We start from the raw sequence: 26,765 nt of genomic DNA on the forward strand, positions 1-26,765 counted from the left end.
GTCTATTCTGTATGTAGAAAAATACTGATATTGCACAGACTGAGCAGAAAAATAATCATGTTGCATTCATACCTGTATATGTACCTCACACTAAAAAACTGTCATACTTCTCTTGTTATAATATTGACACATTCTGTGAATGATGGCTATTCTGTATTTTTAAAATCCCTATGCAATATCTATTTTTCTACTTACATATAATCTGTGCAATCTAATATAATATCTTCAATATTAGTATTAATATTAATACTTTTCTGAGTATTTCTGTTTATAAAAGAATCTGTGCAATACCACTGACATGTGCAATACTGTTATTTCTTTAATCTACTGCTTATGTATATTTGGTTTATTTTTAATTTTTTGTACAACATTTCCTAAATGTTTGCTGCTGTAACACAGCAAATCTCCACGCTACGGGAGTAATTATCTTATGTACAAAAAAAGAATATTGTACAAAAACTTTTTAAATATACAAAATGCACTAGAGTTCAATATTTTATAGTTTTTTATTTATTTATTTTTGTCAAGTTACACATTTAGCATGAAATTAGTGTGAAGGTAAAAATTTGCATGATTTCATTAAATACTATTTAATGACTACTATCTATTATATTAATACTGAAGTTACTGTTCATAATATGAATAATAATTTATTGCCTCTGTGAAACTTATTACACGGTATATTACACTTGTTTTCTTAGGAAAAACCCATTTTACAGTTTGCTTATACTGTCTGCTTATGTTTACATTTTAGGACATGTTTTTATACTCATGTTTGTATTTTCAGGTCATATTTTACACTTACGTTTGTATGTTCGTTCACATATTGTTCTTATGGATATATATATATTTATTTTATTTTATTTTTTATTTTTTTTGTTACTGTTTCTTACTTAAATGGGAGCAACGGTAGCTTAAGAAATTTCCTCTCAGGGATCAATAAAGTGTTTCTGATTCTAATTGTGATTAAAAAGTTAAAATAACAAAAAAATTTTAAAAAATTTAAAAAAAAAAAAGGGCTGGTTGGAGGCTGTGAAACTGGAGCTGCTTTTATTTTGAAAGGCGGTGACACAGCGGTAGTAAACAGTAATCACGTTACAACCCGGAAGCACTGCGTTTCTCTGATGAACGTTTGAACAGAAAGAATGACCGATTTATCTTCAGCAGAGACGGTTAAACGCGATGCTGCGAACGACGTCCAGCCTTCCGTAGTCACATCGGCGTGTTAATCCTCGGTGTCGGCGGAGCGGGCGGTGAACTGCGGGCAGCAACGCCCTGATGAGCCGCCGAGTCGGACAGAAATCCCGTCGCTGTTTACAAGTCGCTCCGAGAGCCCGTTTCCCCGCAGTGTGTCGTTAGCTAGCCGCGAGTGTGTTTTTCTAGACAGGAGACGAAAACATGGCTGAACTGCATGTAGTGGAACCGAGCGGTACTGGCACCATAGAGCAGCCCGAGCACCGCGACTCGGTCCGGGGCTCGGTGCGCCTGGCGTCGCCCACTCTCATGGTTCCTCCGCGGAGCAGCCAGCTCAGTCCCGGCGGGGTGTCGAGCACCAGCGGCGGTGGCGGCGGCGGCGGTGGAGCCCGGTCGGTGTTCGGCTTCCCGGTGAAGAGCAACCCGAGCTCCCCGTCCGAACCGGTGGACAAGCCGGGCTCCCGCTGGGTCCGGCTGAACGTCGGCGGGACCTACTTCATCACGACCAAACAGACGTTATGTCGAGACCCCAAGTCCTTCCTGTTCAGGCTGTGTCAGGAGGACCCGGACCTGGACTCGGACAAAGTGAGTTCTTCTGTCAGAAAACCCAAACACGTCCACGAGCAGAACCGGAAATAAAAACAAACAAACAAACATGCAGATAGACTGTTAACACGGTACAAAATGTTCTGCAGAAAGCTGAACAATAAAAAGTGAAATAATAAATAAATCATCTCCATAATGTTCCTGCTCTGTTCTGCTACAAGCTGTGACATGCAGAGACACAAACATGCATTATGCAAGGTTTACTTCAAGAGCAGGGCAGCACCATGCAATATTTAACGTTTCTGCAACATATATTGCAATATAATAATAACTTTATTCTTATCTGTAATAACAAAGTGGTTTGACAGACAGAGCCAAGAAAAAACAGTCCTCAGGAATCATCAGAAAGATGTTAATAATACAACACAAACAAAAAGAGAAGCATCAAGTGGAGAAATATAGATAATATATAAAAAAATACTAAATACCCGTTCAAACAGATTCATAGAAACAGTTGATAGAAATGAAAGCTGAATAAAAGGGAGCAACAGAGACGAGATAAAAAGCTAGTCCACTAAAACTGATTTTAGAAACAAATTTAAGAGACTCTGCGATCCTGCGAGCTTTATGTCCTCGGGTCGGTTATACCAGAACCGAGGGGTCCAGATGGGAAAGACACGCTCACCTTTAAATGGTAAATGGTCAGCACTTACACTTCCTACCTGAGTGGTGCTCAGAGCACTTAACAATGTGTTTTATTATTTATTCATATTTGCTATATGAAACAATACGTTCACCACATGGAGAGAGTTCATCGTTCCAGAAAAAATCCTTTAAAAATTTATGAAAAGCTGCTTTAAACAGTGAGTAATGAGAAATACCTTTAATTTAAGGGGGAAATCGAACTCACCTTACTCTGTGTAGCTTTTTGATTGAGCAGGATTTCATTAGAAGTCGTCTTAACTCAAACAGATTGATGTGAACTGTTGCGTTGGTTCTGTTGAGCCCAAACATGGTCTGTGTTTTAGAATGTAACATGCAGGGTACCAGTGCTGGTTATGAAACTGGTGCAGCTTTGCTCCTGAAACTATTAATTTCATCGCTTCGCTCTAGAATAATTGAGGTGATAACAGAGGGGAGCACATCTGTTTAGAAAATAAATACATCTAAAAAAAAGCACTTTGGAGCCTTTATCTTACTGTCTCAGTCTGCACTGGTAGATTTAAATGGTCAAACAAGTTGGCTGTGTTGGAAAACAGTGCTGACACAGCACCTGTTTTGTTCAACTTCATCCTTTCTGTATCTAAAACATTTCCACACAACTCACATGGTGTTTCTTTTTGCCAACAAATCGTTCTTTTCAGTGTTTCTCTCCTGTTAATCCCTCAGTTTGCTCTGCACACGTGGAGCCTTCGTGTCAATAAATCATTGTCTTGTAAACAGAGTTTTAAAAGCTCTGTGTGTCTAAGAACCCTTAAACCAGAGTAAAGTATGTTCTATCAGACGTTACATGGAAAATGAGAACTGTGCCGGATTTCTTTTTGCAAGAAAAAAGTTGCAGCATGATTTGTTTAAGTTGGGGTCCTTTAATCTGAAATCATAAAAATTTGTGCTCTGATTTTCTTGACATTTTTTATAGCATAAAATATGAAATTTTTGCAAAGATAATTGTGAAGTTTTAGCTTGCTATATCAAATAATTTTCAGAAAATACGTTTTTTGAAAATTGCCTGTTGACCCACTTTCAGCAGGTTTGTTCGACATTACAAGACAACAATATCTCAGGAACTGTTAAAGATGTTTTCACTGAAATTTCTCCTCATGTCATCGATTCAGAATCTGTAATATTGGACAAGTAGATCATATAAGCTCTGATTCTAGGTGAGTTGGAATATAAAATAACACATGAACAAAATAAAATGTTCATGTAGAAGACAGTAATTGATATTTTCTGAGAAGTGACAGTAAATTCAGAAAAATAATGCAGACTTGTGTTCTATTTCAGAGCTGCTGAGATACATAATTTATCCACCAAATGAGCTCAAACGTATCGTATCTTAGTTGGAATATATGCAGGTACCCATGTGTTTTAAAAAAAGGTGAAGTCGGCTGATTATGTAGCTCCAGTCAGTGCATCTGTCAGGGTCTAATGTCTGGGTTTTGGTGGTAGAGAAGTCACACTTCTTTACATAACTGATATGATATTCCTCTTCCCAGTGTTATAGTTTGTGCAGCGTGTTTTCAGACGCTAACCGCCGTTGTGTTCTTCCAGGACGAGACAGGCGCCTACCTGATCGACAGGGACCCCACATACTTCGGCCCCATCCTGAACTACCTTCGGCATGGAAAGCTGATCATGGATAAGAATCTGGCCGAAGAAGGTAAAAGCTGCAAAACGTGATGCCGAGCTGCAGCCGTCAGAAACCAAACGGTGACGTCTTAACCATTCGTTTGTGTTTCAGGTGTTCTCGAGGAAGCCGAGTTCTACAACATCGCGTCTCTGGTACGGCTGGTGAAGGAGAGGATACGGGACAACGAGAACCGCACATCTCAGGTACGTGAGGCAGAGCGATGGGAACATAACCAGACTTTCTTCTCGTGCAACTACAACCAGAATCGCTTTTTTTGTTTTTGTTCAAACCAAATGTGTGCTTGCATGCAGATTATTGATGCTGTTTTTGTCGGTGTCCCTCAGGGCCCTGTGAAGCACGTGTACCGAGTACTACAGTGCCAAGAGGAGGAACTCACACAGATGGTCTCAACCATGTCGGACGGCTGGAAGTTTGAGCAGGTGCAGAAAAGCAGCTCTGTTTTTTTTCAAATTTAGTCATGTTTTAGTTTATGTTTTAGCTGCTGTGTGGACCCAGATTTTGAGGTTTTTATGCCTGAGTGAGAAAAGACTCAGGACCAAATAGTTTAATCCTCAACAGTTTCTGGGTGTTTCTTTCTTCTACCACATTTTTGCTCACTGTGGGCTCAGTTTTCAGAGTAATATAAAGTCCTGCACCTCTATGGAAGCAGCAAGACCATGGCTAGAAGTACAGAGAGCTCAAAAAGGACGTCTGTGCAGTATGACACGGTTTTAATGCCATAAATCGTTAAAAAGAAATGTCCACACCGCGGATTGACGTGTACCTATTGTAGAATGAACAGAACCACGAGCGTAGTCGCTACCCATTTATCGGCCTTCACACATGGACCAAACATAAATTGTCTGTTACAGACTCTTTAGGTGTCTTTATATATGATGAGAGCCGAACTGCTCAGCCAAACAGTCAGACAACATCCGGCAAACATCTAGCACAGGTCGATAAACGATGGAGAAGTTAAAACATGGACTAAATATGAATGTAAATGCACAAAGACTAGCAGAGTGTCGGACATGTGCCTGGTAAAAGGTGCAAACATCATAGTGACAACAGGTGAGACATGCGATAAAATAGGAAAGCCAAGATCTAAAAATGGCAACGTATGCATGCAGTATACACAACTGTTGTGGTCGCAAAAGGTTCACACAGTGTGCAAGATTTCTGAAAATGATGGGAGACATTTTTGTTATTCTTATAAGTTTGTGTAGTTTGTCAAAGTAAGGGATCGAAAAAGTGTTTTGTATTATGAAAATGTAAAATCTGGAAATATCAGACAATTTTAAAGCCACCAGCTGCTGTTAGTCATTGAGAACTTAGGAAATTGCATAAGTAGCGCGTTACCAACGATGCGCAGGTAGAGGTTGTTCAGATTTTCAGCGTCTTTTCTCTTTTTCTGTCTTCTATCCTCAGCTCATCAGCATCGGCTCCTCGTATAACTACGGCAACGAGGACCAGGCAGAGTTTCTATGTGTAGTTTCCCGGGAGCTCAACAACTCCACCAACGGCATCGTCATCGAGCCCACCGAGAAGGCCAAGGTGAGTCGACATCTTATCCTTTAAAAGCCGTTGTTCTCATCGTCAGCCGATCCCACGGAAAGACCAAAACCAGCTGCTCACGGTTTATCTTTTATTCCTCTGTGCCACAAAGAGCAACACTGGACACCATCAACACACACTGTGGTTTGCACATACGCCTCCTGCTGCTCCAAACACTCACCAGAACAATGGTTCCTAGCTTTCAGGGGGGCCACAGGATGATAGTAGGTTGTGAACTCACTAACCAGACACTGTTTCTGTGGATCGTGCATGTTTTGTTTTTTTGGTTCTGTCCATTGTTCAGATTCTGGACCTGAGATCTGATTTCAGTCTTGTACCCCCAAAGATCTCAATAAAAGCAGCATATATCTTCTGAAATAAAACAAAGAATGCTACAACTACCATCACTGCCCCCCTTATCAATATATTCCTTTCGACTCACTTTTTTTGTGTAACCCTTTCCACTGCAGTATCTTTTAGTCTGTTAGAGGGCGGCCTAAATCCTTTTGCATGTTCCGACCACAGGAACTGTCCCTGTAGAACTTCTTTCAGGGCAAGCAGACAAAAATATTTTCTCCAGAGTTCTGTGCAGCCCTGAAAACTACTGTGTAGGTCTTGACGTTAATTGGCTAAATTCAGAGTTGACAAACGCTGATTGGTTAAACTTGGAGAGGACAACAATCGCCATTTCTCTACCGTCTCAGTGTTTTTGTCGAGTACCAGTGTTCTCCTTTTTAACAACACCAAGAACAACGTAGAATTCTCCATACATAGTTCTGTTTGCTACATGGGGCCTGTACTACGAAGCAGGATTTGGGTTAGCGAGGTAACTTGAGGTTAAATCCTGGGTTTTCGGTCCTGCGATGGTGGTTCACTTCTTACCGTGGTACATCACCATGGTAACTTACGCTGAACGGCTAACCTGATCCGCAGCAGGTTCAAGCTCGAACATAACCTGCTACGGATCAGGTTATGTTCGAGCTTGAGATCACTGGGTATAGTAACACCTTCTGTGAAAATCAGTTCTCTCCCGTAAAACTTCAGAAAGAGCAGAAAGCGAAGCAGTTCTCAACAAAATGGCATCACCAGCATTTATAGAAGACCTGCTACACATCGGAGAATGAATTGTGAGGGATCACTGAGGAGTGTGAGGGTTTTTCAGGAACGGCAAAACAGGGCACCCTGACCAGGATCTCTATGAGCTCCTGTCTTCCTTCATTCATTTTTTTCCTGTTGGCTCCAGGCAATATCAAAGCTATTTCCTATTTTTTTTACATACCAATATCACCCCACAACAGTAAACTGACTTTAGCATTAAAGCTTGTATTTGTAGGATACTTTAATAATCTGCACCGCTTTGAATTCTGTTTCTGTTTGTTCTTAATTTGTTCCCACGTCCTTTTTACACCGCAGCTGAAAGTTAAAAAAATGTCAGATATGCCACAAGTATATACATTAATCAACAAATCAGTTTAAAGGAATCCTCAGATGTGCTTATTGTCTGATTACGTGCCTTCATGATGGACCAGTGATCATATTTTATTATAAACTAATGAACCTGTGCATTCACACAGTCAGCAGTTTTCTGTCAGCATTCCTTCCTGGCTTTGGTCGCTGCAACGCTGCTGCTTTCTGCTCCTATGATGTTTTTATATTATTCTTCATATTTTGTAAAGATGATATTCTGCTCCTCGGCGGTAAAGTGAGCCGCTCTGCAGCCAAACTTTTCCATAGTCGTGATTGATCAGATGCCGATAACTCCGCCCATTTTACGTTCACGCGCTCTTACTCAGATCAGACAAACCTGTGTTGACTTAGCGAGTTGATAACCACCGTCGTGGGACCAGTTATCCTGAGTGCGATCGTTAGGGTTAGTCAAGCCGAATCTCTGTAAGATATCCAGGGAATGTTGATCTTACTTCGTAGTACAGCCCCCTGGACCAGTAGCTATCATTTGTTTTTGTTTTGGGGCCTCAGAGTTAATGTCTTAGTCAATGCTGTTGGGTCCAAAAGACCAAAAGGGCAAATGTTGGGACAGCCCTTGTAAACCACTCAATCATTTCAACACTAAGTAAACGTGTATTCCTTATACACTTCAACACTAAGTAACTTTGCTTGAAATTCATGATCAGATATGGTTCTGATTAATCACTCATAAATTCTTAAGTAGACTTCACATCATTACATATCTGGTATCAGGTGAAAAAGAACAGGTAAAGGTAAACTTCATAATTACCAGGCATATATGCAATTAATTATCAGTTCTTATAAACTGAGACATCAGCCAAAGTCTTGTCATTAGTTAGTTAGTTTTGATCACTTATAAACATTTTGGAAACGAGGTGGTGAAAATCCCATTTTCTGGTGATTTTTGGGGTCAAACGACGTCATTTTACTTCATTTGCATAATTTATTTCATGACTGAATTGCTTGTTCACATACAGGGATTCCCACTGATAGCCAATCAAAATGAATGTAATAGAAAGTCACCATATACCAGTGAAAGCCGCAGACCGATATAGCGGTCTACAGCGTTGAACGGGAGACATCATGCCAGCCTGGTATAGCGGCCTATACTGTTTAAAGGGTTAACACCTGCCAAGAATTCCTGCAGTAGAAAGCCACGTATCAGCATGTGTTGCTTTGTCCTCGACTCCATCTGTTGCCAGCCCATGCAAAAAACACTAAGAAAAAGTATTTTCATGCTTCTCGTTGCCATTTTAGACATGTGAAGTAAAACATTTCTTGTGGCCTTGCAAAGATCTCTAAAAGTCTTAAATCTAGCATACCTACACCTGCAGCAGATCTTCTGCCTTCAACTAGTCTGACTCACCAGATGTACACTTGGGGTATAAGTCCGCTGTGGCTTTTTTTCCCCCTTCTCCTATCAGTGTGTTTCCTTTTTTTTTTTTTATCTCCTTTGCTTCAGAAAACAGAAACAACCTCCAAACAGCAACCTACTTGCAAATTTTGATAAAGGCTTGTATTGTGCAGTAAGGCAACCCTGCTTGGTTCTTTTGGTGAATTAGCCCACCAAAACGATTCCATCCATCCCTCCATTTTCTATACATAGCTTAATCCTCACGAGGGTCATGGGGGGCTGGAGTCTATCCCAGCTGACTTAAGGTGAAGGCAGGGACACCCTGGACAGGTCACCAGTCTATCACAGGACTACACTTAGAGACAGACAACCAAGCACACCCACAGTCACAACTACGGACAATTTAGAATCACCAATTAACCTCAACATGTTTTTGGACCTTGTGGGAGGAAGAACCTGGAGAGAACTCACGCTGCACGGGGAGAACATGCAAACTCCACGCAGAAAGATTCCGGTGCCCCAGCCGGGACGCGAACCGGCAACCTTCTTGCTGCGAGGCAACAGTGCTACCAACTGTGCCACCCTGCAGCCCCAAAACGATTCCAAAATTCTAATTTCCAGGAGCTACATCTTGGGTTTATTGCTGCTAAGATGATTTAAAGAATTACAAACAAGAGAGGTTTTTTTTCCACCTGTAACAGAATACTGTGAAGGTGCAGTCAGACCATTCTGTACTGCATGTTGAGAACAGTTTGGTAACGCAGGACCAACGCTCATCTGATCTGTTCTCTCCTTCTGTCTTCACAGATCCTTCAAGAACGAGGCTCGCGGATGTGAAGAGACCCAGATCCTGAGCTAAACAACGCGTAATCAACAACTACAACATGAACATTTTCTCCACCTTCATCATCATCATCATCATCATCATCATCCTCCTGCTCCCTTCTCCTCTGGTGTGCCTTTCCACAGCGAGGGCTCCCCGGCGCCCTCCTCCTCTCCTTCAGTGCTGCAACGCCACACCGACTTGTCGTCTCATTTCTTCTCCTCCAGTTTGAAAGAGGTGACAAGTGAGTGTTTTTTTTTCTCCCCCTCATTGCAGCATTTTCGATGGTCAGTGTCACGGCAGCGAAGGCTACGGTGCTGATTGTAGCCTCTTGTCGTCGCCAGCGGATGGACGCCCAGCGCAGAGCTACTATAATTCATCATCTCCATCACTTTTATCAGACAGGATCCTTCCTTCTCTTACAAGTTCGGCTGTCGATTTAGCAGAAATCTCCTCAGGACTCTCAAAGGACATAAAGGAATGAAAACAACTCCACTTGACTGAGCCTCTCTCTCTCTACCTGAATCTATTGACGGAGCGAGTGTCGATGGCCGCCGTCTCCGCAGATTCGCAGGCCGTGGCACAACAAACCCTACGGCGGTCCGATCTCAACATCCCGCTCCTGTTGTTTCCAGTTTTCTGGCTCTATTCGATCTGTGAGAATTTCCACGAAACGAAATGACTCCAAAAAAAAAAAAAGAAAAAAGAAGAAGAAGAAGAAAAAAAAGACTTAAACTACACTAGTGTACACTTTGTCAAGGCATGTGAGGAATCTATATAAATCTATATAGGCTACATGATGAAATTATATGAAAAATTGAATGCAAATGGTGTAATTATTGATTTCTGTATCATAGTTGTCATATTTTACATATTCTGGTGGGTGAGTCTATTTAAATGATGGAGGACAAATATCAGTTTTCATAACCAGTTTTCCCACCCGGTCAGCCCGGTGTGGGTTTGTGTATGCAGTGCCTCTCTGCTTTACTGTCCATGATTGAAATATCACAAGTTTTTCAGCTGCACGTTTTTCTGTAGTGTTCCTCGAGAAAAAAAAAAAAAAAGAAAAGAAGAAAAACAGCTATTGTCAATAAGTTTTCTCTTAAATATCCTACTTTGATCTATTGCATATCTTACAATTGTAATTAGGGATAAGGAAAACTACTGTCATTGCCATTTATCTGGACGAGCGTGGCGTGGCGGGGGTTGGACCGTGGCCAGTCTGTATGCTGCCTCAAAACCTCGAAGCGCCCTCCTCTCCCTTGGCCGTGTGCTATTCTCATGCCGATTGCTCGCTCACAGCTGCCTCTCGTTGCCACTCCTCAACTTTTAACGCCCAAACGACTGTGTTGTCTTACATTCTCGCAGCACTTGTAGCAACCGTGGCGCAAGCTGAACTGTACCGCTCACGCTTAAAAGCCCTGAGATACCTGAGCCTGCATTACCACACAGATTTACGCACTGTAAGTGAACCTGCCAGACGGGAAGTGTCCTCGGTTTTTTTTCCTGAGCTTCTTGAGCTGCTGAGGGAAGCCTTTTCGTTTCAGACGTTGCGTGACGTTTTATTTCCGTGCCAGCAGATGGGTACTAACGTGGCCGAAGTATGTTTCTCGTGAAATGTGCTTGACATTAAGTTGCCGCGTGATCGTGCTGTTTTTGCCACTTCTAGCAACACTGCAACAACATGGAAGCAGACATAGATGCTCACCTGATTCCAGTATATGCATGAGAGTTGGATGATTTTCTGAACTGGCTTCTATATCAAGAGCTAAAACCACTGACAGATGATTAATCCATATTTGTCAAGCAGAAATTCCTAATATTCTTCAAATGTTCTTGTTTTTTTCTGTTTTATATTGTAGTAAATTGACCAAACTAGATATTTTAAGATGCCATCTTGAGTAAATGTGCAGACAATTTGCTTTTTTCGTGCATTTTATATCGTCAAAGTGGAAAAAAAGGGTTTGCACGCCTTCACCGAAAGTGAACATGCTCGTTGATTAACGTGTTCAAAACCTTTTTGTACATTTTCGCCTCAGAATTTTAGTTGCAGCCACCCCAGCTTCCTTATTTTTTTACTATTCCTGCCACTTGACACAGATTTTATTCTCAATTAATCACTTTTTAGTCTGTAAAATGTGAGAAAACAGCAAAAAAAGGCATCTTCAGACGTCTTGTTTTGTCTGACCAACAGCCCAGAACCCCAAATAATCCGATTACTGTGATAAAAAAACAGAAATAAGTGGCAAATTATCTGACTAACAAGTGTTTTTTTTGGCCTTTCTGCTTAATAAATGACTCAGAATTATTAATTAATAGTAAAAATCTTAATTTCTGTCAATTGACTGATTGTTGCAGCCACCTCACTGAAATATGATGTTAACTGTGATGTTGTTGCTGGTGTAGATGCAGCCTTTTCATACGAGTAACTTAATGCAAGGTGTGAGCCATATTGACACATATCAGACGGAGAATCCAAACATCTCGTTCACATTTTAATCACCGCTCCTGAAAGCTGAGGAGCCTTTAATATCACCGATACCGATCACCGGCGTCGATCACTTTGATAACCCATCGTTTGTACAAAGAACATATTTGATGCAGTTACCGAGCATGTAGAAAAAGAATGCGTTTTAACAGGGAAAAAAAAGAAATAGTACCTTCGCTGTCGTCATGATCCCTGACCAGTCAGGCCTCAGAGCTCAAACTTTGATGTGACTTCTTCTTTGTTGTTGTTCTTTCTTTTTTTTTATTATTATTATTTCCTCTCGAGTGTGTGTTTTTTGTGCAGTTTTATTCTACTAATCACGAGCAGACCGTGTGCTGCTGAAAACGCCCAAACGTCTCATTGAGGAGCACTTTTTTTCTCTCTTGTTGTTCTCTGGGCCCTTTTTGCAAAGCACCTTGGGTGTCGTTTCCCTTCGTCTGTGTCCAGTGTTGTGCCTTTGACCTGTGTTGTGCACAGTTGTACTCCCCTCTTATCATAAGGTGCCTCTCATACCTTAAAAAAAAAGCCAGGAGGCACCTACCTGAGGTATAATGTATACAGGTTGGTTTCTGTTGTTTGTGTTTCAGTAAGAGGCAAGCCAAACAAAAACCATTACCCCTCGCGTTCTTTTATTATATATATATATATATATACCTACAGACAGCTGCTTTCTTTGTGCCATCGCTTATGAGCTAAATCCACCCACAATCCCTTACACTCCTGGAGATTCAAAATTGTGTCCATATCTGCTGTAAACACTGGCGGTGGCTGCTTGTTGTGTTCACAGCACGACCAAGCGGGAGCAGTCGACGGGGGGAAGGCCGGCCAAAGCAGGCGTCCCTCTTCTGCTTGTATCTTAGTAAAACTCCAGCAGTGCACTTGTTATCGGAAATCGATTTGACTATAAACTCGCTTCTTGTTTCTTGAGTTGCATGCTAAAACCACCTATAATGAGCCCTTTTTTTTCTTTTTAGGTGTTTGTAATCAACGTTTGAAGCACTTACTGTACCTTCGTGAACCCAGTCTGATCTTACCTTGGTTGCACTGTTCAGTGGTTCCCAACTTGACGGTGGGCGCAAAAGCAAAAACAAAGAGGAAGTTGCTATGTTTTAGACTTTCCTTCAATCATTGCTTTTTATCACGTCAGCCATGCTAGCAGCTAGGACTGAACCATGAAGAGATTTCCAATTTAACTGCAATTAATAAACTGCACAGGCTGCAATTTCGGATAAACCTGATGTAGTCTGACTCAATATTTAAACCGGTGTCAATGGTTTGTGCCAATAAACAAATGTTCCCGAGTTAGCACACTGAGCTAAAGTGATGAACAAGGTAAACCTTATAACAACTAATCATCAGCATGTTAGCATATTGAGCTATGTTAGCATTTAGCTTCAAGTCTATCCCCAAAGTTGTGAACATTAAGGGAACATTTTTCAATTGTCCTGCAAACATCACGGCTTGAGGAACGTTCCCTGGACTGTTTTGTTCCCAAAAGCAAACATTTTAATTCATGAGTGATAAAATACACATCATAGTCAACTATGATTTGTACTTCTTGCTAGTGAATCAGTGTTAGCATGCTATTATGCTAAGCTAACAAAGTTAACACATTAAAAAGACCTTATGCTATGCTAATGTAATTTTTGTAATTTAACTCAAAGCAATGCTATTCCGAAATACAGTCTCTCACTGCTAGCATGGCTGTAGACTTTTAGCCGAGTGACCTAAATGGTTAATGCACATTTCAGTCTGCTATATTTTGTGTTTTGTTCTAATAAATAATCAGTAGCATGCTAACATGCTAAACTAGTAGTTAACAAGGAACATGTATATTTTGTACACTCAACTGCATTAGCAAGCTAATGTTAGCAGTGTGACTTCAATTACTACTTTGTGGTTAATGTTAGTGAACAAACGTTAGCATGCCAACATGCTTAACTAACAAGTGAAATGTATGTCTTCTGAATTTAAGCATGTTAGCAGGCTAATGTTAGCATTTAGCTCAAAGCAAGACTGTGCTAATGCACAGGGTCTTAAAGCTAGCAAGGCTGTTCTTATTAACTGTAATAACGGTGTACTGTGATGTTACCATGCCAACATGCTAAAATAATATGGCTAAAAAGGTCAAAATAGACCCTCAAACTTCAAGCATGTTAGTGAGCTGTTGCTAATCTCTAATTCAGCCTCGCACTGCCAACATGGCGATAGAATCTTTGTTGTGTTTCTTGTGAATTTCCAGATAATTTTACTTCTTCAGGAACCAAAAAAATCTTCAAGTCAAAAAAGTTTTTGCTGAAACTGGTTACAGCCAGTCGACATATGCAACCTGTGACAGGAGGTCGCTTTATTTTAAGGGATTACAAGCCAAAAAAGTTGGGAACCACTGACCGAGCTGAACTTTGCAGTGTGATTATCCTAATATTTGATTCAAAACCACTTTTTTTAAAACGATAAAAAGGAACTTTTGACCATTGGTTTTTACGTTCACCTGCACTAGTTAGTCTACAAATAATGTGCAATGTTAACAAATCTGCAAAAAAATATATCTCTGTTGTTTGGGCACGTGAAAACATGAGAGCATGCATTGTTCTAGAGATTATGATGTTGTGTACTGGATTTTGTCTGACCTCTGTGTTAGTGCAAAGTGTATGTGATGCATGGTGGGGGAGCAGAGGGACGGCATGGCTCTGTGGTTTGTAGGTGTAGATTTCTTGTGTGGAGCAGTTGGTCTACAACTAGACATATTCTCTACTCACATGTTCCGTTTCTTTGTTGGTTTTGTATCTTCGTCACGTCAATTTAACTTAACAGTAGATAAAGAATAGCTAGCTTTGACCACAAATTAACCAATCAGTCAGATTGCAGACCCTTCCACCCCCAACCTTGGTTTATATAGCATTTATCCGACCCGCAGGTCAACACGCAAAAAAAATAACAAAAGAAAAAAAAAGAGAAAAAAAAAAGATTTTTTAAATTCATGGATCATTTTGCCAGTTAATCTGTAAACACCTGCATGCATTTGTGGACATGCACACTTGTACACTCATTTAGACGTATTGAAAATGTCACCTATTAACTTACTTTGTGTTCATTTATCAACAGTATTGATGTCAAATGTGAATATTGTCAATGGAGACTGTGGAGAAATGTTTGGAAGCTGACGAAACATTTTGTCTGATTGTTTCACTTTTATTTATTTTATATTTTTTGAATTTTGTCTACCAATGTCGTTTCTTTACATGTATCAATTTTAACAAAACCCAGTCTGGTTTTTAATCATAAAATGTGTCTGTGTTTTAAAATGTGGCTCACTGACTTTTTATTTGTTCTGCTGACTGTGGATTTTGAAAAATGAACACGCTGAAGTTTTTAAAGAATTTGCAAGGGGCTTCGAAAGGTTTTATTTCATCATACAAATGAACTTGCAAAAAGGATTAGATTGGTGAGTTAGGTGATGTCATTTCTGTGTTAACTACTATTTACGCATTATAGCAACATTAAACAAGAACATGTTGGTGAATTTATGGTAAACAAAGCCCCATGCAGCAGGAATTAGACATTTAAATACTGATATGAAACAAGATAGAACTTTATAATCCCAGAGAAAATTCTTGAGCAACATATTGCCCTGTACTTGTCTGAGTGTCTGCATGTCGTCTAACTTGAATCCAAACAGCTTTCTGGTGTATTCAGGAGAAGGGTAGGTTACATTTCCTCTTCAGCAAAGACCAGCAGAAAAAACAGGCGCTGAAGAACGACAGAGCATCCGTCTGTTAGCAAAAATAAAGGTGGAGATTTGTAATACTGGAAAAAAAAAAAGGATTTAAATCTCAGTAATGACTTTTTTTTTTGCACTGAGCTCCTGTGTGGTGTGTATTTTTAATATGGTGAATCTAAACTGGCAGTGTTTAATTTTACTTCAGAAAAAAAACACACACACACAAAAATTGACAAAAAAGCAAGCGAACTATAAAATAATGGTGAAATTCTAACAGGAGTGGTGTTTGGAAAAACTAAAAAACATGGTGCAATACTGTAATGTTAAAAAACTTTTATAAAAAATGTGACAATAACAGCATCTGCAACAATATCTGATCTAAATACAGTAAAACTGAATTATTAAAGTCATACAATGTGAAAGAACAAACTATTATTGGTAAAATAAATCAATATGTGGATGATATTTAAAGTTTTGGTTTGTTTAATCACAGTCAGAATGTAATTTTTTTTCTGTGATTTTTATTATCTGTAATTGACCAAACAGGGGAAATTAATAAAATAACAGATAAAAAGAGGATCTACTATATTGTAATCCTTAATAAACATAACTTTTCTTTCAAATAAAGGCAAATATCTGTAAAATGTTGATATTTTTTAATCGTGTCCAAAGGATTTCGTTTAATAGTCAAATGTTGTAGAACAATAACGCACCATTTGTACAATATTTTCAGTTTTTAAATGTGGATGTGATTTGCAGTTTGTTTTATTTATTTATTTAACCATTAACATGCAGATTGATAGTTTTTCTGTGATTTTACCAGGCGTTACCTACAATTTACCAAAACAGGGAAAAAACGTTAAAATGTCAAAGATATATTTATGATTTTAAATCCTTAATATACATACGTTTCCTTCCAAATACCAACAAATATCTGTAGAATAACAAGATTTTTGCTGCAATAAAAATAGCAGAAATTTCCAATTAAACATGGTAAAAGCAGAAATTACCATTTTTGAACAAATAGATGTTATTCCTCTTTTCTTGGGGTTAACAGGTGAAGTAATAGTTTTGGGGTTTTTTTGTGTGTGATTTTATTAGTTGTTACCTTTAACAAAGAGGGAAAATCTGAAAAATAAAACAAATCAAAACTGTTTTTAAAAGTAGTGATTTTTTTTTTCATGGGCTGAAAAATCTAAACTGTGAAGTTTTCTAACAGAAAAGCAGAAACTGATTAAATCTGAAATAATGCAAATCCTGTCACAGTGAGTGCCATCATGTATTAATAATCTAAAGCGATTAAAGGCTTCAAATAAACGTAGTGGAGTACAAATTACAACATTTGCTTGTGAATTGCAGCGTAGAAGAAGTAAAAAGCAGCAGAAAACAGAAATACTCGCGTACAAGTACTCCTGAATTGTACTCGAGTACTGTCCTCGAGTAGATGTGCTGCCTATAGAGCTCCCTTTCACACGCATGGTACACTGTGTCCACCATTACAGCTCATTATGCACAGTCTGGCAGCTCCGTGGAGCAGCAGCGGGGCCGGGGCCTGCGCAGCCCGCATCCCACCCCCAGGTCCCCGCCCACCGCGGCCTCTAAAGCTCCGCGGCAATCAGAGGCCCGGACGGCAGCTGCTGCTCCGGCAGTCATCACGGAGCGACCGCGCCTGTGGGGCCGAAGCGGAGCCGCGACCGACGCTGAAACGAGGCGAGTAGATGTCCTCTTATCGTCCGCAAATTCACGGAAGTGTCCGATGCTGGACGCGCTTCCTGGTCGCTGCCTGTTTGCGCTGATCTGTCAGGGAATTAAGACTGATGCGAGGAGCGGATCATGGAAAGCCATCCTGGTAGAACACATCCAGTTGTTGTGAGTGACTGATGGGAGTGTGTGAATGCGTGTGTTGGTGGAAATATTAACGAGATGCCACGTGGGTGCATGAAGGGGGGGAGACAGCGGTCCGTGTCAATGCAGCTGAAATGTGAATTGAGTAAATGATCCAGGTTGGGAATGACCAGTCTGTGTGTGCTGCTGGATCCGGTGCGCAGATTCCAGGAGTTGTGCAGAGCTGCTGTCCCACAGGAGAGATCAGCTGCCCGGCATCGCTCTGACTTATCAGGGGAGAGAATAAAAGCAGATATGTTCTCCTGACGCCCTCCTCGCTGCCTCCTGACACCTCCAGCAGCAGCAACAATTAAGGGATGCGTGGAGCTGCAATTAAGGGACGTGCGCAGCAGTGTGCGCAGAGTTCAGGAGGTGAAAGAGCAGAACCGGATGTCTGGAGGTTCACAACGCTGAGGCCTTAATTTCCTTCCACTCATGAAGAAAGAAATACACACTTAATAGTCAGAAGTATGCAGAGGGACCTGTTTTGTCCATTAACTGTTGTGCACTTTGATTCTTGGGCTGCTTTTTGTTTTTCCATGCATGAAATATTGGCAACAACTTTCCTTCCAATTGTCCAATAAGATGTAGGTTCCTGCTTTTTTTTTTAATTTTTTTGTTAATAGAACACAAGCAAAATATTTTACATGGCAAGAAAAAGCCTGCACATACTATTACAGACTGATGACGTTCAAACTCACCATGACTGTTGTCTAGTCAGTTAGTCTGACTCACCAGATGTTCACTGAGTGCATATGTTTTTTTTTTTTTTCTTACACTATGTGTCACTCTACTATGGAAAGCAACAACCTACATGCTAGAAATGCTAAGCTACTTTTTTCTAGTTTGGTGAATTGTCCGATTTGTGATGGCACCAAATCAATTCCTCCGTCACTGTTTTAATTGAACAACATCTTTGCATCCTGGTCTCAGCTTCGCCCAAGATCATTGTGATGGATTTAAAGAAATACAAACATGCCAGAGCGTTTCATCTCCCTCTAGTAGGATGACGATGAGGTGCATCAGACTATTCTACTAAATGATCAGCTCATCATCAAGCTCTGCAGAAGCCTGATAACGATCCTGATCATGTGAATCAGGTGTGTTGGAAGAGGGAAACCTCTAAAACATGCAGGACTGTGGCCCTCCAGGACCAGGATTGGACACCCCTGATCTAGAGATAGACCATTCTCTAACACTGACACGATGCTGTAGAATAGCCTGATGCACCTCATCGTCATCCTACTAGAGGGAGATGAAACGCTCTGGCATGTTTGTGTTTCTTTAAATCCATCACAATCATCTTGGGCGAAGCTGAGACCAGGATGCAAAGATGTTGTTCATTTAAAACAGTGACGGAGGAATTATTTTGGTGCCATCACAAATTGGACAATTCACCAAACTAGAAAAAAGTAGCTTAGCATTTCTAGCATGTAGGTTGTTGCTTTCCATAGTAGAGTGACACATAGTGTAAGAAAAAAAAAAAAAGGCAAACGTATGCACTCAGTGAACATCTGGTGAGTCAGACTAACTGACTAGACAACAGTCATAGTGAGTTTGAACGTCATCAACCAACACAACAGTGGCCCTCCAGGACCAGGATTGGACACCCCTGATCTAGATTATGTCTTGGTTTGGGTGTAAAAGACTGACAGGTGTTTTCAGGAGCCTGACAGACAATTGACCAAACACAGATATATCAGTGTTGCCATTTCTGTTTACGAATGTTTCCTTTGTTTGTTTGTTTTCAACAGAACATAATGCAGAAAAAGGGACTTGAATTTAGAAATGGTGTCATCACATAGCTGAGCAGCTCCGACTCCATTGTTTACATACAAATACAACACAAATCATAATGTCCAGTCACAAGCAGCCTGTTGAAACAAACACTGCTTTGGTACAAACTGCAGCTCAAATCATCTTTTTTAAATTTCTTTTCCAGTGGAAAAGAAATTAAAAGTAATTGCTTGTAAGTTATCTTTGCTTCAGAGGCAGACTGGATGTTTCTCCTCGTTTCCAGTTTTTGTGCTAAGCTAAGCTAACCAGCTGCTGGCGACGGCTTCATGAAAAATACTTTACTTTATTTATCCCAGAAGGGAAATTCAATCATTCATATTGAATGTGCAGATGCAAGAGTGTTGTTAATCTGATTTTAATGCTTCTGTACTACAAATATGAGGCTGCCCCCAGAACTGAGTTAGCTTAGCTTAGCATAGAGGCTGTGAACAGGCATGGAAAGGCAACAAAAGCCTTCACGTTATATCTTTTTAAAATTTACTCAAAAACTTAAGTGTAAATACAGCAGTTTAGCATTTTAGCGAGTTTAGCCTTTGCGCCACACTTTTATTTGCTTGTTGTTAGCATTAGTAGTTGTCCTAGCCAAGAAATAGTTCAGCAAATAATCCACCATAAAATGATAATCTGTCATTTTCACACTTCAATGTTTGTGCAGAGTAATCAACGAAATACCACGTGTTGATCGGTGAGCTTCAGAGGTGTGAGAAAGTGGACTGTTTGATTTGCTCAGTCAGGCTGCTATCTGGACTGTAGATATTAAGCTACCGCTAATAGCTTATCAAAAATCCTGGAAACAAGAGGTTTCAACAGGTAGCTTCGATCTGGTTAAACCCAACAAGGTCCACCTGAGTAACTCGCAAATTGTTTGTTTATTTTGCTTAAAAACTTAAGTGTAAATGATCATGCTGAGGGGGTTTAAACTATGCGTCGGAGTTTTTCGGTTGCCTGGCAGACTGTAGAGACTCCAGGATGGTACCGCATGTCGCCATGGTAATAGTGCAGCACATACCGGCCGTAAAACAGTGTTTGTTCAGCCGAAACAGACAAAATATTCTGCTAACGTGACTCTCTGCGTGCATCTCGCTAAATTATTTAGAACATCACATCAATTCTAAGTATGTTTACATTAAAAAAAAAAAAAAATGTGGTGGTTTAATAATTATGCTGTCAAACAGGAACTAAGTTTCGTCTTTACACTCCAGTGCATCCTTCATTCCAACAAGGTAACGCATGACTTTCTGTTCAGTCTCTGTGCTTTGCATCATTGTTTTTGTGTAAGACACCAAATCAATAAGTCTAAAAATGCACTAAAGCTACAGTAATGCTGCATGCAATGTTAAACTACTGCTGTAACAGACCCTGAAAACAACATTACAATTAGAAGAGACGAAATAGTCGTTCTTTTAACCTTACAAGTATTTAAATACTTTACAAAAAACTGGTAAATACATGAAGTGCTACAATACAACATGTGTCTGTACTCTGAGTAACTGAGCGAACCATTCAGTGTTTTGGTAAGAACTTAACAAGCAGATTTGTGTTGTTTCACTTTGAAATTCTGCAGTTTTTTAAAATATTTGAGCAAAAGTCGATCCATTTATCGGTGTTATGTCGGCCACAGACCACCCACATGTGCGTGAATGCACGAGAGCTGTATTCTGAGGAATATAATCTCAGAAAATGTTTCCTTCCTTCAGCGGTTGGGAGATCTGGAAATGGTATTAAGTATCTTGGGGGAAATTCTTCTGGGACATTTGCACAGAGATCTATTCATCCGAAGGGTTTTCACAAGCTCATGTTGGTCCCATGCTCGCCACGTTCCCTGCACATCCAGAGGCGAGTTCACCCTGAAACTCAGCAGACGTCTCCTCTGTTCGTGCACTCAACTGCAGACATGAATGTTGGGTCATTTTCAGATTTTGAAATCTGATAAGTGATTTACTTAGACAGGAAATGTGTGCGGTCTGGTCCGCTCCCTTCTGCTTTACATTCTACGCAGAAGACGAGAAATCTTCGGCTGATTCATGACTGACTGAAGTTTTTCTAAATAATACAGTGACGCCAGCTGTTGGCTGAGGAGCAATGCCAAGATGTGGGAGTTTCCTTCATTTTACAAACTCTTATCGGTGCCTTTGCTTAAAGCCAACCGAATTATTGATTCAAACTTTCCCCTGGTTTTCCTGCACCTGTTTCTGATCCCATTGCATATTGCTTACCTCTTTGCATTTATTTGTGTTAATAGCATGGAGTCTACTGATGAGTTGTTGACTCTCCCAGGAAGAGTCAGGACTGAGGACTCATTTCCATAACTGGCTGAGTCGTAAAATTTACAGCAAGTTACTCACCTGTGAGCCAAGTGTTTTGGAAAAGTGCAGTTCCTGTCAGCAGTCTTTCAAGAGAAAGCGTTTGTTGGGAAACTATTGGTGCAGTTTACACTATAATAATATTATGCTACTGTAAAACCCAGCAGGGCATTTATTTGTTGTCAGAACAAAGTAAGAATAGGCAAGAAATACCTCAGAATAGAGCTTAAACTAATGATTGTTTTCATTGTCGATTAATTTGTTAAATGTTTGCTGGAGTAACTTGTTAGTGGTTTGGCTAAAAATAGTTTTTGCTTCCGAAAGATCAGAATCAACTGTGTTGGCCAAGTTTGTACACGCAGACAAGGAATTTGACTCTGGTGAACCTTCGCTCTCTGTGTACAGTAATCACAAGTACTAAAATAAGGTAAAACTTGAGTGAAGGAAATAAACTAGAACAAGGGTCTCGAAATCCGGTCCTCGAGGGCCGCAATCCTGCAAGTTTTAGATGTTTCCTTCTTCCAACACACCTGATTCACATGATCAGGATCATTATCAGGCTTCTGCAGAGCTTGATGATGAGCTGATCATTTCAATCAGGTGTGTTGGCAGAAGGAAACATCTAAAACTTGCAGGATTGCGGCCCTCGAGGACCGGAGTTCGAGACCCCTGAACTAGAACAACAAAAATAAGAGCAATATAAACGTCCATAAATAGCAGCATTTACAGTGTGTGTGCAAAATGGCAGGGTTACTGGGGTCGTTGAATATGTATAAAACAGTGCAAATATGCATTGGAGTTGGCTATTGCACAGGGGTTCCTGAGTCTAGTAAGAGTTCATCAGGTTAACAGTCTGGGGGAGGGGGAAACTGTCTGTGTGTCTGGTGGTTTTGGCGTACAGCGCTCTGTAGCACCCACTGGACAGGAGGAGTTTAAAAAGTTTGTGGAAGGGGTCTGCAGAGATGCTGCCCGCCCTCTTCCTGACCCTGGACAGGTACAAGTTCTGGATGGAGGACAGATCGGCCGCAGTTATCCTCGCTGCAGACTTGATTGACTTGATTTGACGGGTATGAGGGAAATTAATGTGAAAGAAACAAGAAGCAGTCCTCCCGTGACAAGACAAAGAATAACTGCCCAGAACAGAGAGAACTTGTCCCTCCATAGGTAGCATGATAAGAAGAATATAAATACTGCCAGTCCTTTTACTCGGGGAGCTCCTCTCACATAACCCAGCGTTTTGTGAGATTCTGTGAATACAAAGACTCTGACTTCAACATCCTCATTCTTAGAGGGGTGATTCTTTTTCACACACGGATGTCCTTCAGGTGGCTCAACACAGTCTCTCAAAATATTTCATGACCACGGATGTCGGGGCCTGATGTTCTGTCTCTGAAAGAGCCGATGCACGTCCTCCTCACAGATCCTTAGTGCAGGTTGGGGAATCTGATGGGAAGGGTGTGGCCGTTGCAGGGAGTCCTGTTGTGTGGGTGGAAGGTGTGAAAGGACTCGCTTCTCAAACCTGCCGTAGAAGCTGTTCGGGTCGTCAGCAAGTCTGAGGTTTTCTACAGGGATGGTCTCCTGTAGCTAGTGATGTGCTGCAGACCTGTCCAAACGGACGCAGGGTGGTGGGCTGAGAGGCTGTTTTTCAGCCGCTCGCTGTAATTCGCCTTAGCTTGATCGACTTTGTCAGCTTTTGTTTCTGTTTTGAATAGGACCTGGTCCCCACTTCTGTAGGCCTCCTCCCTGGTCTGACGCAGCTTCCTGAGGTTAGGAGTGAACCAGTGTTTATCGTATGTGCAGGTGGTCTTGGTATGCAGACACATGATGTCACACAAAAGACATCCTTAAATGTCTACCCAAAGATGTTCGATGTACTGGTATAGCTGTGGAAAGAAACCAGAAAATAGTCACATTTTGTGACTGGCATCAGAAAATTTTGACTTATTTTCTTTGTAAAAAATGGCTCAAGTCAATGAATGGATTATCAAAATAGTTGAAGATTATCTTAGTAGTAGACATCTAATTGATTAATTGTTGAAGAAATCTGCCATAGTCACGTGCAAAGTTTGCTGTAGTGGGGTGTGTATTAGTATTCCGGTATGCGCTTTGTTTACCGACGCAGAGCACAAGCTTGTGAAGGTAAGCCGACCCAGAACATCTGCAGAGTTACACACTTTATAGGGCGTGTAAGAGGGTAGGGAGGGGCTGTAAATACCCAAGTGAATAGTGGTTGGTTAGTATATAGTTACTCATCAGTGACGAGAGGTAAGAGAACAAAAGGTGGTTGAATCAAGCAGTCGGATAGACAACAAATGATAAGAGAATGAGGGGTCTGGCAGACAGTTACAGGGAATTACTACTAACAGTGGTCATGGGGTAGGGGCTGTCTGTAGCAACAGATGGGCTCTTTTCTTCATCACAGCTCTACTTACATATTTGTGGACTCTTTGAAGCTGTACAGTCATAGTTTGTGTAAAATGCTAACACTAGCATGCTTTCATGCTCAAACTGATAGTGCTTTTTTTCAATGCATATTGGTTACAATGTTCACCATCTTAGCTTGGCATGCTAACATTTGCTGATTTTGAAGTATTGATGGCGGGAGGTGAAACGTCATAGTTAATTTAGGGCAGGGGTGTCCAATCCTGGTCCTCGAGGGCCACAGTCCTGCATGTTTTAGATGTTTCCCTCCTCCAACACACCTGATTCAAATGATCAGCTCATCATCAAGCTCTGCAGAAGCCTGATAACGATCCTGATCATTGGAATCAGGTGTGTTGGAAGAAGGAAACATCTAAAACATGCAGGACTGTGGCCCTCCAGGACCAGGATTGCACACCCCTGATTTAGGGGAACATCATGCACCAGATTTCATAGTTGTTGAGACATTTAAGGCTATTCAAATTATTAGGATTCACCCCTGAAGGAAGAACATCCACCAAATGTCGTGTTTCATGCAGTACAATGATTGTTCAGATAACTTAGTCTCTCTGAAACTGTTCTCCACTTCAGCTCCTCCACGCAATGTGATTAACAGTTTGCCTTTGTGGTTGTAGGTCTCCTTAAAGATTGCAGCAGTTTCAGTGACATGCACTACAAAAGCGATTCCACACCCTGCAGAGCTAACACGGGAGCCCTGGCTGAACGGCTGAGCTGAAAATGACTCAGCGAAATGGAATCAGGGGAACGAGCGATTGCTGCCTGCACATGGAGGCCTCCACGGTTCTCCAGCAGGCCAACAGTATGGAGGAAATGCAGGAAGCCAACGGCCACGAACACGAGGAGAGGGGGCAGGGAGGCGAAGGCAGACACTCGGGGCCAGTAGCAGTGGTGGTCACGGCTCCAGATGGAGGCTGGGGCTGGGTGGTGGTGGTAGCCACCATGGTGGATTTGGCGTTGACCTTGGGGTTTCCCTCCTGTGTGGGAATCTTCTACACCGACTTGCAGAATGAGTTCAACGCCTCCAACAGTGAAACCTCCTGGGTGCCTTCCATCATGACGTCAGTGCTTCATGCAGGAGGTAAGGAGACTGGCCCAAAGTTATCTTTCTCGTTAAAGTATAACTGTAATTAGTGTACCCTCTAAGCTTCTGTAGGGTAGTTTTTATGTCTGCTTTACCCACTTAAGTGTAATTACAATGGTTTATTAAACATGATAGTCAGTTGTTGGATAAGTTAAACAATGTTCCTTTGGGCTTTTGTGGACTCGTCATATATTGTTGCTCTTGTTTTCATCAGTTATTTGCCCTTTAGTGCCCCTAGCCTCGGGGTTATTTTAAGTCATACCTGATGTTATTGTCCTGGGAAGGTATGAAACCTGAGAGAAAGAATTTGAGGGTGTTTCAAAATGTCTTGCTGTGATGCTGTTGATTTAAAGAAGGTTATTCCATGAGAAGCTGCAGCCTGCTTGTTTCCCTCCACCCACAGTGACTGATTCAGCATTATAGAAGTGAAGCTATATTAACTTATACATTCATTCCTTCGTAGATGAAAAGTTAAACTAAAAAACAATAGAGCACAGCCTGTCATGAATCAATACACTGGAGGGTTTTGCTGCTAAAGCCCTACTTGGTCTGGCATGAACAGGGGCTCACGGAGGCTCATGCTGACATTATTAAATTAGTTTTCCAACCACCACACAGCAAGCTTTTGTGACTGACTCGTCTCTATTTGTGCTGTCGATTTGTTCAACAGAATGAAATATTAGAAATTTAGACTTAAATGAGATTTAATAAAGTTGTACAAATCAAGAATTTGGCTTACGAAAATAATAACAGTCCAAACTTTTAAGCCTTGTAGAAACTGTCAGTACATTTGGGTTAATACTAAAAATCAAGGTGAAAGGCTGCCTACTTGGGTAACTTTCTGCACACTTTATTTAATGCAACAAAGTGTTTTGTTAGTTTCGCCTTGTCAAATGAAGTGATGAGATTGGTGTGGTGAGATTCATTTCTCAGGATATGTAACCCTTACACACAGTAGCTGGAGAAAACTTGTTAATCTGGCCTCTTATCTCCATCCGGGAGCCATTAGATTGATAAGAAACAGGTTATTTGACAAGAATATCTTGGTGGTAGTAAAGGTGTGAACAATACAAGTTGTTGTCCAATCAATCCTTTGAACTGTCAGTATTTCAAATGCAGGTGCAAATAGCTGATAAGTCACTCAATGTTTTATCCCAGTAATAAGTCTCCACAACTTCTTGAGATTCATTCATTAAAAGACATTAAAAGAAGTATGTTTCGTTTGCATACAGTATTAAGTGTAGTTTGCTCAGTAATTACCTCTTTTTATTATGAAAAGAAACCTGTGTCCACACCAGAACAATCGGTACTGGTCCATGTTATCGTATTACTATCAAACTTAAATTCCTCCTACCTTCCCCCCTTCCTGTCCTGAAAACACAGCTCTAAGCTCCATTTATTCTGCCTGATATTTTGGTTTTGGTTTTGGCATGAATATTATGTATTTAGCCTGTCAACAGTCTGGTTCCCTGAATTGCTGCCCTCAGATCTGTTTTTTTTTTTTCTTCTTCTTTTTTTTCCATGACACAAATAATCAAGTGAAAATGTGTGACAAGTGCTGCACTTTTGTTTTTCTACTTTATCCCCCAAATTACTACATTTTATTGATTTAATTCAGTTAAGCACTCAGGCCCATGATATTCCTCGTATTTTTTGCCAAAAATGATAAATTCTTGTTTTTTCAATGTTTTTATCTTGCGGTTTTGTTGGCTAGCCAGCACATTTAAATTTGTTTTCCTTGGGATGCTGAATGCAAGTGGG

The 26,765-nt window shown here is 40.8% G+C and overlaps 2 protein-coding genes across 2 annotated transcripts in view; both read left to right on the plus strand.

Annotated features, from left to right (window-relative positions):
• The first annotated feature begins 1,041 nt into the window (after positions 1-1,041).
• Positions 1,042-15,081, plus strand: kctd2 (potassium channel tetramerization domain containing 2). Its single transcript, XM_008301288.1, has 6 exons — positions 1,042-1,779; positions 4,012-4,120; positions 4,202-4,293; positions 4,435-4,530; positions 5,519-5,644; positions 9,273-15,081. The coding sequence occupies exons 1-6, from the start codon at positions 1,399-1,401 to the stop codon at positions 9,300-9,302; spliced, it is 834 nt and encodes a 277-aa protein (XP_008299510.1). The 5' UTR covers positions 1,042-1,398; the 3' UTR covers positions 9,303-15,081.
• Positions 15,082-24,640: 9,559 nt separating this feature from the next.
• The window catches only part of slc16a5a (solute carrier family 16 member 5a), a 13,075-nt gene continuing 10,950 nt past the window's right edge, over positions 24,641-26,765 (plus strand). The window contains exon 1 of the mRNA XM_008301295.1: positions 24,641-25,001. Within this exon, the coding sequence (XP_008299517.1) occupies positions 24,641-25,001 (361 nt within the window). The remainder of the gene's footprint in view (positions 25,002-26,765) is intronic.

The sequence above is a fragment of the Stegastes partitus genome, unplaced genomic scaffold, assembly GCF_000690725.1.
Source record: "Stegastes partitus isolate 25-593 unplaced genomic scaffold, Stegastes_partitus-1.0.2 Scaffold1655, whole genome shotgun sequence".
Lineage (NCBI taxonomy): Eukaryota > Metazoa > Chordata > Actinopteri > Pomacentridae > Stegastes > Stegastes partitus.